The sequence below is a fragment of the Crinia signifera genome, chromosome 11 (assembly GCF_055691185.1).
Source record: "Crinia signifera chromosome 11, ASM5569118v1, whole genome shotgun sequence".
In the NCBI taxonomy this organism is placed as follows: Eukaryota; Metazoa; Chordata; class Amphibia; order Anura; family Myobatrachidae; genus Crinia; species Crinia signifera.
This window is the reverse complement of record NC_139227.1, coordinates 58,306,097-58,322,749: the sequence shown is the minus strand read 5'-3', so window position 1 is coordinate 58,322,749 and position 16,653 is coordinate 58,306,097. Positions and strand designations below refer to the sequence as shown.

Here is a 16,653-nt window from a genome sequence, read left to right as displayed (position 1 = left end):
CCTGCCCTCAAACACTACTCCAGTGTTCTTGTCACATATCCCCCTCCCCTGTTTCGACCTAGGGGCCGGAACAATGGTAGCCCCCAAACAGAAGGTGCGGGACAATGCATCTGCATTGGGCAACTGTGAACCTGGTCTATGTTCGACCTTAAACTTGAAATCCTGTAATGCTAGAAACCATCTGGTTACCCGAGCATTATGACCTCTGTTTACATGCATCCATTTTAAAGGGGCGTGATCTGTCACTAGCCTGAACTGTCTTCCCAAGAGGTAATACCTCAAGGTATCTAATGCCCATTTAATGGCCAAAGCCTCCTTTTCCACAATGGCATACCTTTTTTCATGCTCATTGAGTTTCCTACTCAAATAGATGATAGGGTGTTCATCCCCATCTCTGGTTTGGGACAACACAGCCCCTATCCCTACCTCTGGGGCATCTGTCTGTATAACAAAATCTTTTGAAAAATCTGGCGTTATCAGTACAGGTTGTGAACACAAAGCCACTTTTAATGCTTGGAACGCTTTTTCTGCATCAGGGTTCCATTTCACCGTATTTGACTGCTTCCCCTTGGTAAGGTCTGACAACGGCACTGCTGTGGCTGCAAAATTAGGAATAAATCGTCTGTAATACCCAGTTATTCCCAAAAAAGCCCTTACTTGTTTTTTATTCACTGGCCGAGGCCAGTTTTGAATAGCATCAATTTTATTTAATTGGGGCTTAATCAGACCTCTACCAATGGTGAAGCCCAAGTACTTAACCTCCTCCATTGCAAGGCAGCACTTCTTTGGGTTAGCAGTAAACCCTGCTTCTCTGATTGAGTCCAGTACTGCTTGTACTTTAACCAAATGGGACCCCCAGTCCGTACTGTGAATTCCCACATCATCCAAATATGCAGCTGCATATTTTCTATGGGCCTCAAAATTTTATCCATCGTCCGTTGAAAGGTTGCTGGAGCCCCATGCTAACTTCTTTAGAGACAGCTTCTCTCTGAGCTTCAGGAATCCTATATGGCTTTAAATTAACCCTGACCCCTGGTTCAGTGACAATGTCATGTTTTATTATGGTCGTTTGGCCAGGCAGCTCTGAAAATATCTCCCTATTTCGGTTGAGAAATTCTTTAACCTGATTGTTCTGATCGGCTGACAATGTCTCTGACACCTTCACCGCGGGAAGCAACTGAGGTGAAGACGCCAAAGAGCAAGGCTCCGCCGACAGAGACAACCTATCTTTCCAGGGTTTGATGAAGTTAACATGGTAGATTTGTTCAGGTTTTCTCTTAGCTGGTTGGTATACTTTATAATTGACCTCATTCACTTTTTCCAAAATCTCAAATGGTCCCTGCCATTTAGCTAGGAACTTGCTTTCCACAGTGGGCACCAACACAAGAACTCTATCCCCTGGAGCAAATTCCCGTATTTTGGCACTCCGGTTATATACCCTCTGTTGAGCACTTTGGGCTTGTTCAATGTGCTCTCTGACAATAGGTACCACGGTTGCAATCCTATACTGCATTTGTGATACATGTTCAACAACGCTTTTATAAGGGGTGGGTTGTCCTTCCCACGTCTCCTTAGCAATGTCCAACAGGCCTCTGGGGTGTCTGCCATACAACAAATCAAATGGAGAAAACCCAGTAGAGGACTGCAGAACTTCTCTGATGGCCATCAACAAGTAGGGCAACAAACAATCCCAGTTTTTCCCATCTTTGTCAACAACCTTTTTTAACATACTTTTTAACATTTTATTAAATCTTTCCACCAACCCATCAGTTTGGGGATGGTAGATAGACGTCCTGAGGTGGGTGACCTTAAACAATTTGCACAATTCTTTCATGACCCTTGACATAAATGGAGTACCTTGGTCAGTCAAAATTTCTTTTGGTATTCCCACTCTACTGAAAACCTGCACCAGTTCCCTAGCTATCGCTTTGGTTGTGATAGTGCGTAAAGGGACAGCCTCAGGATATCGAGTGGCGTAGTCCATTATTACCAAAATATACTGATGGCCCGTGCGGATTTTAACAAGGGCCCCACGAGATCCATGGCTATTCTGTCAAATGGGACATCTATAATAGGCATGGGAACTAGTGGGCTCCTGAAATGAGGTCTAGGGGCATGATACTGGCATTCAGGACAGGAAGAACAATATTCAGATACTTCTTTATACACCCCTGGCCAAAAGAACTTTGTAAAACTCTTTCAGTGGTCTTTTCTGCCCTAAATGTCCTGCTGTAACATGACTATGGGCTAAATCTAGTACCGTTCTCCTATAAGGTTGGGGAACTACCAGCTTATCCACCACTTCCTCACCCTTTTTGACAATGTGGTACAAAAGCTCATTACAAATAGCCATGTGGGGATAAGAAATCTTGGCACCTGGTACCACGGGTTCCCCATTAACAACCTTAACATTTTCTCTAGCCTTCAATAAAGTAGGGTCCTTTAACTGTTCAGACATAAACAAATCCTTCTTTACCTCCAGATCGGGCACTACTACCTCTCCGTTTCCAGCAAGAGGGTCCTCACTGGACTCTCCATCTGTCCCCTCCCCAGCCAAACTAGCAGAAGGTTCAAAGGACCCACATACATCCACAAAATCATTGGCATTAACTACTGGCTCTTCACTTCTCCCATCTGTGGCTAAACGTGATTCCCACAGCTTCCAAAAATGAGGAAAATCCCTCCCTATTATGGCCTCATGCACCATAGAGGGGACCAGTCCTACTTTCACAATTGCTGACCCACAACAAGTTTCTATATGTACTTCAGCAGTGGCATAATGTTGGGTATCCCCATGTATACAAGTAACCCCAATAGGTATTTGCTGGACCTTTAAGGGATTCACTAATCCAGCTTTCACAAGGGTAACCAAACTTCCTGAGTCCAGCAAAGCCTCTACCCGGTTACATTCTAAGAACACATCACACATTTGTCTTTCGAGTTTAGGAGAAGGCACCACAGTACAGGCTAATCTAGCAAAGAAAGACATTCTGCGATTTTCAAAGGCACATCACATTGCATGGGTTCCTGCGTAACTGGGCAATTAGCAATAATATGACCTGGCATACCACACCTGAAACATTTAATCACACGATTATCAACCCGTTTGGGCAGCATAGACCTTTCTAGTCCCATTGGCCTGTCTCCAGGGCCACTGTTTACAGTCTCTCCAGCCTTGCGCTCTCTTAACCGCCCAGCAACAGTTTCCCATGGAACAGTCTTACCAGTCTTCACTGAATGGCGCTGTCGGGGATCTGTGGGGTGCTGGGTGGTCATCAGTAATTCCTCTGCCGCCAGATACCTCTCTGCCATGTCCACTAACCGGTCAGCAGTATCCGGATTTCCATGGCTCACCCACTTGCACAGGACCACGGGCAAGGATCTCAAATAGCGGTCCATGACGACTCTTTCCACCATCTGGGGACCAGTTAATGTCTCTGGCTGTAACCATTTTTTGGTTAGCTGAATAAGGTTGTGCATCTGTGAGCGAGGAGGCTTCTCCAGGGCATATACCCAGCGGTGCACCCGTTGGGCTCTTACGGACAGTGTGACTCCCAGGCGGGTTAGGATTTCAGTTTTTAACTTGTCATAGTCCCGAGCATCTGCAGGGCTTAAATCAAAGTATGCTTTTTGGGGCTCACCCGAGAGAAAAGGTGCTAGCAGACTGGCCCATTGTGCTTCCGGCCAGTTCTCTTGCTCAGCAGTCCTTTCAAACGTGGTGAGATAGGCCTCCACATCATCAGTCCCTGTCATTTTCTGCAGGAAGTGACTGGCCCGGATAGAACTAGAGCTGGCTGGAGCACTGACGGCCACATCTCCGGTCCGTGTTGCCAAGCTTCGCACCACTGCGGTTAAGGCCTCTCTATCCTGATGCTGTTGCCTGCAAAGTTCATCCATTGCCACCTGCTGCTGCCTGGTGGCCTCCTGCTGAGCTGCTGTGGCCTCCTGCTGTACCGCTGTAGCTTGCAGCAAGGCTTTAAACAGTTCCTCCATGTTTACATATTTTTCAGGTGGCTTTGTAGCTGCTTTCACCCAGGACATATATAAAATCCTCTTGCAATTCTCAGCAACTTCACACTGGGCTGTATCTGCATAAACCACTGTTTTCTGCAGGGCTCACACAGCTGCGGCTCTCACTTATGCACAGAACGGAGTGCTCGCATTCTCCACCAAGTTGTAACACTGTACCCCAGGAATTTGGATGCCTTTTTCTGGGGTAGAAGGCAGCCAACAGCAGCTGAGTAATCACACCAGTCCAGTCTTTGTGGTACAACTGGCCGCAACCAGTTTTATTTCAGCAGAAAACAAAATAAACATAATAAGAAAATACCTTGCCTGTCCGGCACTAACTATACACAGGATGCTCCTAACTGTCACTAAAGAAAAATACAAAGTTTCCCAGTCAACACTGGGGACTCACTTGTAAAAGGCAGGTTTGCTTCTCACACAGAGACTCTGCAATCTCCCAGGCAATCCTCTCACACTGTTCACTCTGGCTGCCTTTTTACAGCTTGCTTGCTGATTAGCCCTCTGTGAGGCAAAACACCTGTTTCTAAAAGGTGTAGGACAAGAACCTGGGACAAATATACCTGCCCTCAAACACTACTCCAGTGTTCTTGTCACAATATATATATATGGTACTTATTTCCTAGCACGGCGCCCACGATCTAGATTGTATGTGTCGGGCTGATATCTCAAGCATTGCATGCATCTTATGTGTTTGTGCGGCATAAGATGCATGCGATGCAATTGACGTGATTGAGGAGACTTTTACATTGCAAACATTGCACGCATCTTATGTGTTTGTGCGGCATAAGATGCATGCAATGCAATCAACGCAATGGACAAGATTTTTACATTGGAATCAATGTGAAATGGTCCCAGAGACCCAATTTTACATTTATTCCAATGTAAAAAGCCCCCCAAACCCCAATTTTAATTGCTAATCCCCCCTCATGGGTGAAATGCCCCCCCCCCCCCATTGTTAACGCCACCCCAATATCAATGTCAACCCGAAGTGTGGCGAGAGCCCGCGCGGGGCGGCGGTACGCGTCCTCCGACCTTTTCATACCCCCACTATCCATGTCGGTGTGGAGTCGATTTTATATAGTGTGGCGAGCACAGCGAGCCTCCGAGCCCGAAGCGTGGCGAGCGCAGCGTGCCCCGCGAGGGGACGCGGAATACATGTGAAGTAGTCTGTGTCCCCTCGCGGGACTCGCAGCGCTTGCCACGCTTCGGGCTCGGTGGCTCGCTGTGCTCGGCACACTATATAAAATCAACTCCACGCCGACGTGGATAGTGGGGGTATTTTTCAGGTCGGAGGACGCGTACCACCGCCCCTCGCGGGCACGCTGCGATTGCCACGCTTCGGGTTGGTGTTGATAGTGCCGGTGGCGTTAACAATGGTTATTGGGGGTTTTATTACGATTTTTATGTTATGGCATCTTATGGATCTCATGGATCTTATGCATCTTATGGATGCATAAGATCCATGAGATCCATAAGATGAGATCCATAAGATGCGATATTGTACATACAATTAAAAATCTTTTCAATTGTATATATTGTATGCCTTAATTAAGGCATACAATCTTATGCGATGGGCGCCGTGCTAGGAAATAAGTACCATAAGTACCATGGAATACCATATGCACAAGGCATGCAATGCGATGCAATGCTATTTTAGCCCAGAACGCACGCCGGGATCGGTGCGTGTATGGGCACCTTAACAAAACTAAACAGATTTTTTTTTATAAAACTGATATTATTATTATTATTATTATGATTAGCGTAAAAAAAAGAGCTGTGTGCCGACAGTGAGGCTCTGAGTGGCCAGCGAGCTATGAGCCGGGAGAGCAGAGTTATGAACTGGGAGAGCTGGAGGGAGGAGTCCTTGATCCGTGAGTGTGACTGAGCGGCGGTTCTGTCAATCACTGACAGTCAGTGATGGGAAAAGAAGAACTGTCTCACTCCAGGAGCCACCGCCCCTTTTTTTTCATGGCTCATTTGGTTCATTTAGATTATCCAGATTTTTGAGCCGGCTCAGCTGTGCGTTAACCATCTCTAATTATTCTCATTCTAATTATTCTCATATACTGGCTCCCTCCATGTGTATTGTGGCGCACTCGGTGGTCTTGGGTGCCAGGGTAAGGGAGAGAGGGTGGTCTAAGGGGCAGTGCCAGAGGCACCACTTTCAGCCCCTCCATACACATGAGCAGCTTACAGCCCCTCACACATGTACTCCTACGCATGATATGCTATTGTAGGTCCCAAAGCCATGTGCATCAGATCATTGTACATAAATTCTACAGAGACTAGTACATACAGGTTTGGTGCGATCATTATGGGGCTCATCCTGAGGCCAGTGCAAACAAAGAGATATATTATGTGAATTTCTGGTGATGGGGTCTGAGTATGTTTAGCGGATGCAGCACAGGGGGCCGAGTGGCATATCCAGAGGATGGAGCACAGGGGATGAGTCACATGTCCAGCAGTTGGAGCACAGTGGGCCAAGTCACATGTCCATAGGATGGAGCACAGGGGCCGAGTCGCATGTCCAGCGGATGGAGCACAGGGGGCCGAGTCGCATGTGCAGCGGATGGAGCACAGGGGGCCGAGTCGCATGTCCAGTGGATGTAGCACAGAGGCTGAGTCGCATGTCCAGCGGATGGAGCCCAGAGGGCCGAGTCGCATGTCCAGTGAATGGAGCCCCAAGGGCTGAGTCGCATGTCCAGTGGATGGAGCACAGGGGGCCGAGTCGCATGTCCACTGTAAGGGAGCCACTCCAATAGGCATCCCAGAACATCCCTCTCTGAAGTTCTCATCCAAATTCATTCAGCAGAAGGCCCTGATGCCCGTGGTGTTTCCAGCCTACACCAACCACTCTGGGACCTCTCAGCTCCCAGATCTGGACATTTTTTTTTTTAAACCCCATGTCCTCTATCCCCCCTATGTAATGCAACTTTTCCATATCTTGCTTGCCTGACCACTTTGCGTAGATCAAATAAGTATCACATTTGAATGTTAGTCATGGCAGACGTGCGTTCATTATACACAATTATTGATCATCGGGAAGTATCGAAAGCAGTCACAACATTTTTACAGGCCTCCAAAATTTTATCATAGAAAGAGTAAGATTGATTTTACACAACAATTATTTTATGTACAATACAATGAATCTTTTTACCTGCAACATACAGGCACCAGATTTGCACCAAGCTACGCGAATATATTTATGGGCCACTGGGAGAGAGATAATATCTTGTGTAAAAACCCATCTGGAATGAGCATGTGTCCTGGTGCAGGTATATTGATGACGTGTAGCTTTTACATGTTATTAAAAACTATACTTCACTATGCCCCATACTCTATTTCACTACATGGCTAAATATTAAAACTGCTGAATAGAAGAAGAGTTGATATATTTTGAACTACAGTACAAGCGCCTGATAAGTTATGTACTAATCTTAGTTTGGTGAAGGGATAACCATTAAGTACATTACTTTAAAGGCAGCTGTACGCACTGATTGGGATCACATTACTGTTGTTTCCACTTTGTGTAGTGGCTGGACCGCTTTATGAGCCCCTGGGACATCCATGGGTTCAGGATTGGGGGTTTTAGTGGCAGTGAACCACCGATTTCATCCAAATCGGTCTAACAGTGTCCAAAATGCATATGTAGGAGATTATATTTATATATATATATATATACACACACATATACACCTTTGGGTGTGGCAGTACTATATAAGTTGTATTTATTAATGAATACGTTGAGTTCAAGTGCAGGAGCTTGGATGGAGGCAGAATGGATGAGCAGGAGCCGGGACAGAGATATTAATAAAAATGGGGCGATAGTCCTCAGGAAAAGTCAGGACCTGAGACTGCATCATGCTTAGTATAGTGTTCCTCACATCACGGCTTACATCCCCCCTCAGCTCCAGCAACGCCAACACGTGCTCCTCACTGTGGAGAGAGAGAGAGAGTAATGAGATCTATCAGTGTATATACGCTCTCTCTGTGTATATATATATTATATATACACACACACATATACACATACAGAAACATACATCCCCCTCCACTACTCACTGGTGAGAGAGAGAGAGAGCAATGGGATCAGTGTATACACTATATATATATATATATATATATATATATATATATATATATATATATATATATATATATATATATATATATTCACCCTGATCACTGCTTCCCATGCTAGAGTACAGGACTTTGCCCATGCTGCACCCCTTCAGTGGAACGCACTCCCTCGCTCCATTAGACTCTCCCCGACCTTGCAAAGCTTCAAACGGGCACTGAAAACTCACCTATTCATCAAAGTGTACCCTTCCACTGCATAAACCAGCTGATTCTCCGACCCCTTGCCTGTTTACATCCTGCTATCTAACCACCACCCCCTCGCTTGCACCTCTTGTAATCTGTCTGTCTCCCCTTCCTACTAGATTGTAAGCTCCTCCGAGTAGGGCCCTCTTCCCTCCTGTTGTCAAAGCCCACTTCTCTTCACATTTCACTCACAGCTCTCCTTTACTCCAACACTCAGTGACCATCTTCATACTCATCTCCATCATTGGCCTCAAGCCTCTAGTTGTATGTTGATTGGGTCCTCAACTACTTACATTTAAGCTGTAATGTGTATTGAACTGTGGTGCTCTTTATTTGTACTGTATTTTTGTTATTTATTCAATGTTATGCCAAGTTTTGTCTCCCTGTATTGTTCCTTTGTACGGCGCTGCGAAACACTTGTGGCGCCTTATAAATAAAATTATAATAATAATAATAATATATATATATATATATGGGGGGATCCCCTTCCTGTGCTTATAATGTGGGAAAAGCACCTCTGAGGGGTCCTCTGTAAGGACCTCTGATAGAAATGAAAAAATGTGTGTGGGGGGGGGGGGGGGGGTTTCAGAGGGAGCGCCGTACAAAGGAACAATACAGGGAGACAAAACTTGGCATAACATTGAATAAATAACAAAAATACAGTACAAATACACAATCACTTTAAATTGACATTAACATTTAATATAAAATGTACAAACATATAAAAAGCCCATATCAGGGTATCCAATATACACAAGTGGTGAACAATCATATGTTAGTACAACTCAGTTATGGTTGAAAACATGGATCCCGACGCGTTTCGTCATATCATGACTTCATCAGGGGCATAGAATGCAACCGACAGTAACTATGTTTGTCCTATATAAGAGTATCCGTAGACGGGTAATTCAATATCTGTCCGATACAATTCAGGGCAACAAAAGATTCGTCCTCAGACTGAGTGATTAATTGGGGATTTGCAGGATGAAAAATCACCAAAATAATGTGATCAGGAGCAGTAGTATACAGCAGGGGTTCACCACAGTGAATATATATATATATATATATATATATATATATATACACACACACATACATACACACACACACACACACACACACACATACAGAAACATACATCCCCCCTCCATGCCAGCAACATGTGCTCCTCACTGGGGGAAAGAGACAGAGAGTGCAATGGGATCTGTCAGTATATATATAGGGTGACATTCTATGGAGTGAGATAAATGTGCATGTTTTTATCTCGCACCACATCGCCGCTATTCGCCCTTTTTGAAATCGCATTTTTGGGTAATAAATCGCATATTTAATGGGATGCGATTTGGAGGCTGAAAAGTGCGAAGTAGTGCGATTTGCGGCAAAGTGGTGCGAATTTAAGTCACAAAAAAATGCGATTTATTCCGCTGGTCATGTGCGAGTTTTGGACCAACCGGAGTGCGATTTACAAAACTGGCTCCGCATGACTAAAAACCCCCCAACCTATTGGCCCACCTCTGTCCCCTCCATTATGCATCACACCCCCTATATAAAGGGGCACTGGCACCATTTCACTCTTTGATAGGAAGTAAGGAGCATGGAGAGGAGCAGTGGCAGTGTGAGCAGAGGAAGAGGTGTTGGTGGCAGAGTGAGGAGTGGCAGAGTGAGGAGTGGCAGAGTGAGGAGTGGCAGAGGGAGCAGTGGCAGAGGGAGCAGTGGCAGAGGGAGCAGTGGCAGAGGGAGCAGTGGCAGAGGGAGCAGTGGCAGCAGCCAGCCAAGTGGGAGAGGCAGCAGTGTGGCAGGCAGCATGGCCACAGCAAGGCCAGCCCCAGCAGGAGGAGGTGGAGGATCCGCTGGCATCCCCACCCTATAGCCAGGACCTTGACCATACCCCACAGCAGCTGCAGGAGGGCCACATGTTAGAGGTGGAGGAAGATGGGGAGGAGGAGGAAGACACTGGCATGGAGGAGGAGGGGTACATGGCTGGAGTAGAAAATGAGGAGGAGGAGGAGGTAGAAGCTGGCCGCACCAAAAGTGGCCGAAAGGTCAGATTCTCCTACGAGGAAAATGCTGCGCTTGTCCGGGCTATCATACCTGTGTTTGACCGGTTACTTGGGAAAACTCACCACAAGAGCACTACACAGCGGAAAAGGGCTATGTGTAAGGACATCACCCAGGCGGTGAACGCTGTAAGTCAGCACAAGCGCCTGGTCAGAAATGTCAAGAAGAGGTTCAATGACATCAAGAGACAGCTCAAAAGTAAAATGGCCATGGAGTTGGAGGCGGCCACCAAGACTGGCGGAGGAAGCCCCACCACTGTCTGCTACACGTCCTATGAGGTGAAGTTAAAGCGAATCATACCCCCTGAGGTCCTGCCTGGCATGCATGTCGCGGATACCGATAGGCCGCAAACGCCACCCAGAGCTGGTAAGTGTGACCACATGCAATCTTAAACATACATGCCAATGTTTTCAAACTGTAATGTTCACTTGTATTGTTATGCTAAGTAAAGTGCTGCTGTGGAACTACATAGCCCAGCAAGGTCAAGCACAATAAATTGCCTGCTCCTACTTTCAAATTGCTCATAATGCTGGGCCTTGTAGTTCCACAACTGCTGATATTGATCAACACTTTAACATTCTTTCTAGCAGCCTAACATGTATGTGGGCAAAAACACATTGGTGTACTGGTGGTTTAGCTGCCATGCCTACATACCACAGATTATCCAGCAGTTGTAATGTGTCCAATAGTTTAATAATAATCAAACAAAAAAATTAGGTGAAAAACATATGTCAAATAATGTGGGGACTAAATAATGTAGTCCTTAACCAAAGGAAGTATTGTCCATTAATGTCATTTCAATGCATGTTTGCCGTAAATGCTTATCCATTGCAAGGTACATAATGGCTGCCCATCTTTCCTTTCACAGATTGTCCGTCCCGAAGTGCTCACACATCCAAGAAAAGAAGGCCTGTTGCTGCAGAATCTGTAGAAGCAGGTAAATGAACAAAAAACAGGCCATTACACATACAGTACACACACCCATGTCACATCAACAATATTTCATACTACATTCATCTCCTGCTGCTACATTGCAACGGAAATGAATGTGTGACACGCCAACGGCAGGGGTGTATGTTTTACCTTGAGTTGCTGGATACTCGTGGTTCCGCACCGATTCTTCTCCTCGTCGACTGCAGGGACCGCGCCGCCCTAAGAACTCAAGCAAGGCGTTCAGCAGGTACAACTGTTTGCGTTTTATTAAATGCAGATCTCACATCCAAGCTTAGCGTGTGCCGAACTTGAAATGGTACTATAGTGACTTATTTCACAAATAACACTTCATAGCCGCCTAGCGGACTAATACAATATAATGGTGTCGATAGACTTTAGAAACCAATGCTTACATTTACAGGGTGCTCACCGTTACAGGTGACAGACCAATTATAACCTATCGCATAACATTCAACCAGACACATTTAATGTAACCAGAGGGAATATCAGCAAAGATTCCTGAGGAGTAAGGGTAATCCGGCAAGGAAAGTCAAGGGAAAAGTTGAATCTCAGTAGTAGTCACTTTTAGCCACAAGATGGCAGTCTTTCCAGAGCTGACAGGGTAATGCAGGGACTTGTGGAGTTTTCCTGACTAACTTTCCCTGGGTGTCGACTGATTATTAAGATTTAAGGGATCTTGTATCCGTTCTCATAGAGCGGCAGGCGGGCAGAGAGTAAAGAGGGCAAAGAGGAGCTGGTGGGTCCTTCTGGGAGTCCCTGAGGCTCCAGCAATGAATCAACGTTGGTGACAGGGAGTGGGTAGTGGAACCCTTGGGGTTAACACAAGTCACGGTGGTGGCAGGGAGTGTCCAGTGGAGATCCAGCCTGGGGGCCCTTGCAGGAAAAGGTACCTGTTTGCTGGATCAAGGTGCAGGCTCCTGCCCGTCTCGGCTGGTCCTCCGGCCGTCTGTCAGGCTGGTGCTGGCTTGCTCTTCTGTGCAGGGGCGCTCTAGTGTGGGCGCTGCTATTGCAGCGTTGCCGCACTCAGATGCGCCGCTCCTGCTCTGGGCTGCTTCTCCGTGGGGAGGACCTCTACGCCGGCCTCTTCGGCTCCTGTCCGCTTCCCCGGGGCTCTGGTGCCGTCCTCAGCACGACGGCGTCTCTCCAGCGTCCTCTGCTGCTTCCGCGCGCTCCCTGTTCCCTCACGCCGTCCTCCCTGCTTCTCCGGCGTGCGAGGACGGGGTCGGCGGGGGTCACACACGCGTCACCGCGCCCCGCTAGCCTCCTCCCCTCCTCCAGGAACTTCCTCTTCCTATACGTCCCCTAGAGCTGTCAGTCAGCCTGGGGACGCTCCTTCGCGCCCTGCACTGCACGGGGGTTTTAACCCCTGAGGTCCTGCTGCTGGGACTCTACGAAAAAGTCCGGGGTGCCACAAATGTAATCTGACCAAGCCATCTCACTTATTATTAATGTCAATGTTACATGCTGTATCGGGGTACATGTGTAAGTACATAATACCCCTAGGTATGTGCGTTCAGCATCTCAAGCCCTTTGTAAAACAGTACTGAAGAGAGTCTGGCCTATATATGCATCAGTACTTACCTCTTCATCTGTATCCACAGGTACTGTACAACTAGGAACACATTAAACAGATTCCTCTATGATGGTGTTGGACGAAATGGACATCATTCTCGAACCCGTGGAGACCTTTGCGGCAGAGGAGGAAATACAGACGTCATCACAGAGTGATCTTCCCCCAAGTGGGGTGTCTCCCAACCCAACCCCACCCACAAACACACCCAGGGGCGTAGCTAAGGGTTCATGGGCCCTGGTGCGAAAGGTCAGCTTGGGGCCCCCCTACATACAACAAAATTAAAATCTCGGTCTGTTTATATTTTATATAGTGCTGTTGTGGAACTACACGTCCCAGCATGCCCTGCCACAGATTTTAGATAATGGATTTCTAAAACTGTGACAGGGCATGCTGGGACGTGTAGTTCCACTGTAACAGTGGAACTACACATCCCAGCAGTTTTAGCAATTTTCCCCATAATCTCAAAAGCCTGACAGACAGGACTCACTGTAGTCCGATACAGGGCGCCGGGCGGTCCTGCTCCTGAGTCCTGGCAGCCTACACGTGCAAGCCAAGTCATTTCCAGGTGGCCCAAATTACACCCAGTTCTCCCACATTATTATTACACCCCAGGTGATAAGGACGATCTATGAATGGGGTACGGTACACATCTTCTTGCAGCAGCTGGGGCTCACACAGTGCCATAACCTAACCACAAGCAGCAGGGTGTCTCAAACCTCTATAACGCTGCCTCACCTCATCGGACTCATCAGACAGGGTCTTCAGCAAGATGGGGAGGTTGGAGCCCGCGTGCGTCGCGCTGACGTCACGTCACGGAGCCGCTGCAGCCAATCACAGCTCAGATACGGCCACCGTGTCCCGTCCCCAGCCGCAGGCAGCCAATAGGAAGGGGACCCCTTGCCGCGTGACGTCAGCGCGACGCACGCGGGCCCGCAAAGCAGCACTGGGAACGGGTGCGTGCGTCCTGTTCGCTTCCCTCTTCCAGGACAGTGGCGGGGGTTGGGCCCCCCTGGCTCAGGGGCCCGGTCGCATCTGCGACCGCTGCGACCCCTGTAGCTACGCCACTGAACACACCCCATACAGCAGCTTCTGCTTCCCAAGTAGCTAACTCCTTGGTAAATTTCAAGGAGAAACAAATAGAATTTATGGCCTCCCAAAGCCTGCAAATAGGTAACATCCAGGGGTACATGCGTGACACTTTTCTTCAATTAAGAAAAATTGCACGTAGTGTACGGGTTGGTGTAGGTACTCATGTGCGCATTGCTAATAGCATTGACACCCGTTTTGCAGATCTAACTTCTGCTGTAAGGGAACAGAATAGCCATATTGGCAGCCTTGCGCAAAGTATAGCTGCACTAAGCCAATCATGCACAGCGCAGACCAATGCCTTAATAGGTATGCAGGCCCAACTACAGCAGATGGAAGGCAATGTCGTAGGTGCAGCAGCATCAACACTGAGTAGTGTATCTAGCACCCCAGTAAGTGGCTCCCCCACTTCCCCACCCCGTCGGAGTATTAGGACCCGTGGTGGCCTGGGTGCAGGTTCAAGAAGTGGTTTAGGGTGGCCTGATGGTAGGAGAAGATAGGTCATATTTTTGATACTTTTGTAATTTGCATCTAATTTGCAATACATCTTGTTACATCCCCCGAAAGTTGTAATGTTTTAGTGACAAAAATGCAGATTGCTTATGACATAGTATACTGCAGTAAAAATGTCTAACCGCATACCATTTTGTCTGTGTATTATTTATGAACCAATTGTTGTGTGAAATATGACATAGTGTAATGTATATGACAATGGGATTGCTGTAAAGTAGTGTTGGGTAACTCCTGGCCCGTCAAAGGTTGTGGAACTACATATTCCAGCAAGCTCTGACACTCATGGTTTGGACTGTAATGGTTATAGTGTGTCAGTGCATGCTGGCACGTGTAGTTCCACAACACCAGTGAGCCATGTTTTACAGCAAACTTAATTCATACATGTATCAAATGTACTTACAAGCTTGATACCAGCAAGGGATAGGTCAGCACCACCAGCTGCATCCATTGGGCTCTGTGAATTAGGCTAAATGTGGGTGGAAACAGATGGTATTGCTAAATCATTTGTATATGAGTACACTTACAGCAAAGGTACATGTTGGAATACCAGAAAAGTAACGGCTGATGATGTGTGTACGCACCAGATTCCCCCTCTGCGTATTCCTCACTACCCAAGGTGTGGTAGGTTGGGCTTCCTGCACGACTGCTGCATGTTCCTCCTCCACATAGGCAGGTTGGGACAGGGCTATGTTGTGCAACATGCAGCAAGCCTGGACGATCATCACTACTTTTGCAGGGTGGTAAAGCAGCGTACCGGATGACAGGTCCAAACACCGGATTCGACTTTTCAAAACGCCAAATGTGCGCTCCACCACATTGCGGGTTGCAATATGGGCTTCATTATACCGGTGCTGTGCAGGGCCCTCTGGGGAGCGCAAAGGTGTCATGAGCCAGGAAACACACCCATATCCTGAGTCACCTAAAACACAGATAGGAAGTGATTGCCTTATATGGTAAGGTATGTGCTTTGTGCAAACAGGAGACACTGGTAGAAGATCAATATGCTTGTGAAACTGGAAACACACACATTAGAGCAGGTACAAATAAGGACAGACAGGGTAATATGTAAAAATGTACTTACCTAGTAGCCAGCCCTCTGGCATTTGGTGTTCGGTAAATCAGTTCCAGAGGCCAGAGTGTCTCAGAATATAGGCGTCATGGCAGTTCCCAGGAAAGCCTGCGACAACACTTAGGATTTTGAGATGAGCATTGGAAACAACCTGCACGTTCAGGGAGTGCCGCCCACGCCTATTGACGTAGACGTGGCCCCGCACGTGCGGTGCCCTAATCCCAATGTGTGTGCAGTCTATAGCTCCCAGCACGTGAGGGAATGCTGAGAGTCTATAGAAAGCCAACTTGTGGTCCTGCCACTCCAACTCAGAACTGGGGAATCTGATGTATGTCCGCCACAACTTCTTTAAAGCAAGTAACACTTGAGTAAATTGCTTAAAGAGAGAGTGGCCTGTGATACCCCCAAGGACCATGAGGTCATAGACTGAGTGGAGCCTGTGGCCAAATAGTAGAGGGCACACATTAATTTCTGCAGCCCAGACACTGCATAGTTGCCTCCCCCAAAAGGGTCCAAATCATCTCTCACCTGCTCATATAAGTCCAACAGGTTAATGCGGTTCAGCCTAAACATCCCCACAACCTGTTGATCCAAGAGGGAGTCCAGGTACAACCGAGCACGATACATGTGGTGTACGCAGTAATCGGGGGGGCTACCTGGATCTGGTGCGCAGCTTCCTCCCTCCTGCGCAGCTCCTCCAAATGCGCCACATCACAAATAAGCAACTCCAAACCACTCTGCAAAATCTCCATGTCTCAAACTCTCACAGGTGTCCTTAATGATGTTGGGGTTTATGTAGGGGTGTTTCTGAGTGAAATTGAGGGCACCTGTGCAGAAATTAACCATGTGTGCACTTGACCAAAGTGAGTTCTGGGCCAAATCGCCTAACAGAACCTGGTCTGAAATAAGTGCGATTATTAGACACCTAAAAAGTGCGATTTGTGAAAACGCATTGCATTAAATAAGCGATTTGTATACTTTTCTCTACGAAAACATCTGGATGCGATATAAATGCGATTTTTTTCACGCACTTTTGGTCCGCATGAGT

General features: G+C 47.2%; 1 protein-coding gene across 2 annotated transcripts in view; it reads right to left on the bottom strand.

Moving 5' to 3' along the window:
- Positions 1–5,391: 5,391 nt before the first annotated feature.
- EXOC3L1 (exocyst complex component 3 like 1) overlaps positions 5,392–16,653 on the bottom strand; it is a 154,426-nt gene continuing 143,164 nt past the window's right edge. For both annotated transcript variants that reach the window (XM_083165050.1, XM_083165051.1), the window contains one exon: positions 5,392–7,965. In XM_083165050.1, the coding sequence (XP_083021176.1) occupies positions 7,779–7,965 (187 nt within the window). In that variant the 3' untranslated portion in view covers positions 5,392–7,778. The remainder of the gene's footprint in view (positions 7,966–16,653) is intronic.